The sequence below is a fragment of the Lactuca virosa genome, chromosome 2, assembly GCF_052849685.1.
Source record: "Lactuca virosa cultivar CGN04683 chromosome 2, Lactuca_virosa_CGN04683_v6, whole genome shotgun sequence".
Classification (NCBI taxonomy): domain Eukaryota; kingdom Viridiplantae; phylum Streptophyta; class Magnoliopsida; order Asterales; family Asteraceae; genus Lactuca; species Lactuca virosa.
Window position 1 is genome coordinate 303,469,699 of NC_136427.1, and position 5,582 is coordinate 303,475,280.

The window sequence follows — 5,582 nt, forward strand, 5'->3', positions numbered from 1 at the left end:
CTTTTGTATTTCGGTTTATGTTTGTATAAAAAAATTACAATATCCTGGGTAGTTATGTAAAATAATAAAACTTAGTCGGTTTGTATCGAATCTTTTGTAATCACTTTATCAATGTAAGATATTGTTTTATAAATATGCATGTAGCATGTTTTGGAATAACTATACTGTCAAAGTATGAAAGTTTGGGTCTTTCAGAAATACGAAAGTGAGGGTCTTTCACATAACTAGCCGGTAATATTACTATAAATAGTAGTGTCTTTTTGGGTTACACGCAAGAGGAGAGTAAAGAAGAACTAAAAGATATTTATTTTAGGGACTTGTTTTGTTAATTAATTAATAGTTTAATTAATTTATCAGAAATATAAATAATATGGAATATTCTAGAATGATTTGATACTTGGTTGATTACCAAAAGCGTAGATAATTACAACTATATTTGGTAATTAATTATCTATAGGGTTTCAAATCACCTCCCTATATATAGAAAGTGTCAAAATCTGGTTTTTGATGCATAAGAAATTAGTCTTTCACCACCAAAGTTTGAAAATCTAAAGAAAAACCCTATAATAGTTAGATCTCGTTCGCCACGTTGTGGTACATCGTTTTCCACGTCGTGGTTGTTGCCTGATTCTTTAATCGAGTCGTATTCCTGCTTGTTCTTGAGTTACTTTCAAACCTGTTGGTGTTTTGCGTCTTGGGTGTGATCACAAGAGAGGAAATCTATGTTGGGTTCTCAAGTTCGATTAACTGGCGAGACCTAAGAAGTCGAAGAAAAACACGAAGGCATGATTCGTTCTATTAAGTCCATAAAGTTGCATAGATTGTTTGTGTCATAGCTAGTTGTTACAAGTCCACATACCAGAAAATATTGTTGCTTCTGTTGTCCCGATTTGGTCTTTGACGATGGCTCATATCCCATCAGAAAGTAGATTTGAGGGATGAAGAGGAGGTGGAGGATGTGTTGGAGGAGGTGGTGGCGGTGGCGGATGATTGTTGGGAGGAGGAGGATGAACAAAGGCGAAAGTGTTAGGGGGTCACACAACTTGTTTGATTTCAGCAACGTCAGCCTCGAGATGATCCAATCGATCTGAAAAGAGTTGAGATAACCCAATCAGTGTGTTAAGTGATGTGAGGATCTGGTTGTTAAGGTTTGGAGAAGTAGCGGATGAGGTGGGATTAGGTTGGACCAGAGGTGGAGAATTATGAAAATGTGTATCTTGATCAGGGGAACCAACATCAACATTCATACCTTCAACTTTTTTTGAATTAAGGGATGGAGGATTACCCTATGCACTATGGGAGAATGATGAAGACTTGAATCCTGAAAATAAAAATAGAAAAACATTAATGTCACCTTTCTCGATTGTTGCTCGATTTCTGCACTGTTGTTTAACTTCTAATACTTCGATGAGGCGAATTTGCTATTTTTATACTAAATTTTACCATTGTTGGTTGATTTCAGATCCTCCAGTAATCACCACCAATTGTTTCTCGATTTTAGATCCACCACCATACCGCTCGAAACAACTAGACCACCTGCCGATCTACACTGTAAATCCACCATCGGCTGTCAAAAACCACTAGACCATTGCAACCATTGGACCATCTCCACCATCGATGACATGAAACCATTAGATGTACACCTTTGTTTGATTTCTACTAAACAAGGATGGAAATTTGCTCTTTTTTCTGTTCAGTTTCTTTATTGTTGCTCGATTTCAGATCCTCCAACGACCATCACCAAACCCACGATCCTTGAAATTAATTTTAGATCCTTCTCGTCATCATCCTATTCATATACCACTATTAAACCATGAAAATTGATTTCAAATCCTTTAACGTCTTCATCCTCTTCACATACCGTCTTGGTCATCTTCTTATATCCATATAAATCCATGCAATGTCTTATTTTGTAGTCACCGTCTTCATCCTCTTTGGCTTGAGATCAATAACATTTTTTTCTTTTATTTTTAAATTAAATTATATATATATATATATATATATATATATATATATATATATATATATATATATATATATATATATATATATATATATAACGTGAGTTAGGATTCTAAAATCATAATCAGTTACATGAAAATCAAAATGAAAATGAAAATCAATATGAAATTTAAATGCAAAAAAAGGGAGTAAAGGTATAATTTCAGTAATTTACTTTTATATGAACTTAATTTTAAAATAATACTTTATTCTTTTAAGAGAAAAAACCAAATCTAGAATATTCTTTGAAAATATTCCTTCAAATAAGAAAAGAAAAAAAAAACGGTAGATATAGCCATCAAAATCATGGTATGTAATTTCGGCATTTGGATTGTGATTTCAAAGTATAAAATACATAAAAACGAATTTACCTAATTTGGCATATGATAAATCACAGACACCATTTGGTTATCTGTGATTTCCTCTGCCTTATATATGATTTGTTCTCCTCAATCTCATATGTTATATCATCTTTTTAAGTGAGATTGTAGGGCGGAACACAAGCACTACAAATAGGGGGCCGGAATCAAAACTTCATAATTAAAATATATAAGCAAGTTTTATTTTGTGCAAAACTATGACATATTAAAATTGTAAACATGAAAACTAATATAAATATTGTTACATCGTTTTTCAAAGTGGAACACGACGATCTTTTGCATTTTTAAAGTCTTGTACAATTGTGTCTAAACTAATTTTTTCAGCAAGTTCTCGTTCGAAGTGCAAAACCAATGAGTCATTCAAAAACTCGTCTTCCATTTTATTCCGTAACCTTGTTTTAATGAGGTTCATTGCCGAAAATGACCTCTCCGTTGTAGCAGTAGAAACTGGAAGAGTAAGTATGAGACTCGCTACTCGATAAATAAGATGAAAGTTCGCCACTCTTTTTGTCTTTATCAACCATTGACACAATTCTGATATAGATGTCAATAGTTTATAATCTACATGTTGAACGACATCAATCTCATAATGTTGAAGTTGTATCTTCAAAACTACTTTCTCTTGTTTATTGAAATCTTCGGGATACAACTTCTCTACTAACTTAATCACATCACCACTTCGAAAAGGCTCATCGACACTTTTAGGATCTAAAGTTGTTGAAAGTCGAAGCAACTTCGTTGATCTATCATTGAATCGATGATTTAGTTCCATTAATTGACAATTAATTGCTTCATAAAATATATCCACCCGGTAATGATGCTCAAGTGTATGATCACTATGCTCGTTACGTGCTCGAGCCCCTCTACTAAAGTATGGAGAAGACATATCAGGGATATCAATGTTGCGTTCCTGACAAAACGACATAACAAGAGACAACAAACCATCCCATCTTTCATCTTTCATTTTTTGCAATAACAATTTGGTGGATGCAACTAGCCTCAATGCATTACAAATATCTTGAGATTGTCTTTGTAAAGCTTGACAAAGTAAATCAGTAATCTCCATTATTTATTTCTCGAGATGAAGAACAAAAATGAACTCAAATGTAGTAATAGCCTCATGTGCTGAATCTGCGTCGCCTTTGATTGGACCGGTGCCATCTTTAATAATTTTAAGTAAAACCTCACAAGTTGGACTAAACATTTTAATTAAGCTCGAAACTGATTTGAGGTGAGAACTCCATCTAGTATCGCCAGCTCGTTGTAATGTACCAATTTGATTAAGACATCTACCTGTCTCTAACTCATCAATAGAAATCTTATATGCAATTTCCTCAGCTTGTGCATCTCTAAGTTGGTCGGTACGCTTGGAGGAAGCACCAATAACATTGATAACAAAAGATAATCGAGTAAAAAACTTCTGTAATGCAACAACTCCTTGGGAAGCAGCCATTAATGCTAATTGTAATCGATGTGCAAAACAATGAACATAATATGCATATGGACAATCATTTGAAATCAATGCTTGCAAACCCTTGAAATGACCTCGCATATTACTTGCACCATCATAGCCTTGACCACGAATTGACTTAAGATCAAGATTGTTATATGACAATACAGAATAAATTGCATTCTTAAGAGTTTGTGATGTAGTGTCAGGTACATGAACAAGCCCAAAGAAACACTCCATAATGAAGCCATCTTTATTTAAGAATCTCAAAACAATTGACATTTGTTCTTTATTAGACTGATCATGTGCTTCATCAACAACTAAACAAAATTTTCCTCCATTAATCTCCTCACAAATCATCCTCCTCACCCTGGTTGAGATAAGGTTTAAAATCTCTTTTTGAATTGATGGTGATGTATATAATGCATGTTTAGGAGCAGTACGAAACAATTCTTCCATCTCTGTATTAAAAACGCCAAGTGCCTTCAATATTTCACGAAAATTTCCTTTGTGTTATGGAATCTGATCCTTCATCGTGGCCTCTATATGCAATTCCTTGAAATGCACATAAACGGACTGTATAAATAGTAGCCTTCAATCTCAATCTATTATTTTTATGCTCCTCTTCTGTAAATGCCTCAAACACATTTCGTATATTTTGCGTCTCATTTAACAAATCATCACATGATTTTTGTGCAACATTGTGAAAAGATGTACACTCAGTCCCTATGTGATTCAAAAAGGAGCAATTTTTTCCACCAACTTTCTTCCAGTTATGAAATCCATCTATAGTAAATGCTCGTTGGCCATAGTGTCCCATTCCAGAAGGCTTGTTGAATAGAAAACATGGAAAACAAAATGCAACATCTACGCTCTTTGAATATTCAAGCCAAGGATATAACTTAAACCAAGAAGCTTGAAAACTACGTTTATGGGTTTCTGGTCCAGATTTAGGATATACAGAAAGAGTTTGTTGAAAGGGACCATGATTAATATATGCTCGTATAATAGTATCTCGTTGATTAATTGGATAATCATAAATTTGCTTACGCAAACCAGGATCTCGTTCTAGTGTACTAAGATCAATTTCATTATTTTCAAGATGAGGTTTTTTGAAACGGTTTTCAGTAATAGGAACATCAGGCGTGGGGGTATCTTCATCCAAAACAATATTTGGTGGGTTTTCGGAATCTTGAGTAGAACTTGATTGTTTTCTTTTGAAAAATCCATCAATAGTAGGTTGTTTTTTCATGTTCATATAAACTGCACAATCAAATTTAGAAACAATTAACAAATAGCAATAAACAAATTACAGTCCATGACCCCCGGGGAGGCCATGACCCCCTCAGGCCCCTATGAGGGTCCGCCACTGTGTTTAATGCATAACATTATAAATTACAGTCCATAAATAAAATTGCAGCCGATTAACTATTGTGTCATTTCTTATAATTTTGGCTACTTTTAAAGAAAATAGTTATATAATTAGAGCAAAAAATTGATCTTATTTAGGTCAACTTCATCTTTTCGATCTATGTGACTTAAAGAGAAATAAAGCAACTTGGGACCCGAATGGTTCGTGATGGCAGGTTGGCTGTGGTAAGATGAAGGACCGCGATGCAGGAATGGAAAATGGTCCAGAGCTACACATCCACAATTCAAGAAATATGTACAAATTGCATTTATGACCACTTTTGCACATTAACTAGTATGACTTTTCATTTTCAGTATCCTATTGTATTATTACTTTCTAT

At 34.0% G+C, this 5,582-nt stretch overlaps 3 protein-coding genes and 1 long non-coding RNA gene across 4 annotated transcripts; all 4 read right to left on the bottom strand.

The window, feature by feature from the left end:
• Positions 1-404: 404 nt before the first annotated feature.
• On the bottom strand, positions 405-1,925 carry LOC145157161 (uncharacterized). The gene is made up of 3 exons (XR_013737128.1): positions 1,444-1,925; positions 860-1,321; positions 405-757 (listed from the first exon to the last, which is right to left on the bottom strand). It is a non-coding gene; the product is annotated as an uncharacterized LOC145157161 (long non-coding RNA).
• Positions 1,926-2,634: 709 nt separating this feature from the next.
• On the bottom strand, positions 2,635-3,447 carry LOC145158728 (uncharacterized). The gene has a single exon (XM_079077584.1). The coding sequence runs from the start codon at positions 3,445-3,447 to the stop codon at positions 2,635-2,637; it is 813 nt and encodes a 270-aa protein (XP_078933710.1).
• Positions 3,448-3,450: 3 nt separating this feature from the next.
• Positions 3,451-4,290, bottom strand: LOC145158729 (uncharacterized). The gene has a single exon (XM_079077585.1). It carries the CDS (start codon positions 4,288-4,290, stop codon positions 3,451-3,453), a length of 840 nt encoding a protein of 279 aa, XP_078933711.1.
• A 34-nt stretch (positions 4,291-4,324) lies between these two features.
• LOC145158730 (uncharacterized) lies at positions 4,325-5,169 on the bottom strand. Its single transcript, XM_079077586.1, has 2 exons — positions 5,145-5,169; positions 4,325-5,094 (listed from the first exon to the last, which is right to left on the bottom strand). The coding sequence occupies exons 1-2, from the start codon at positions 5,167-5,169 to the stop codon at positions 4,325-4,327; spliced, it is 795 nt and encodes a 264-aa protein (XP_078933712.1).
• Between the last annotated feature and the right edge of the window lie 413 nt (positions 5,170-5,582).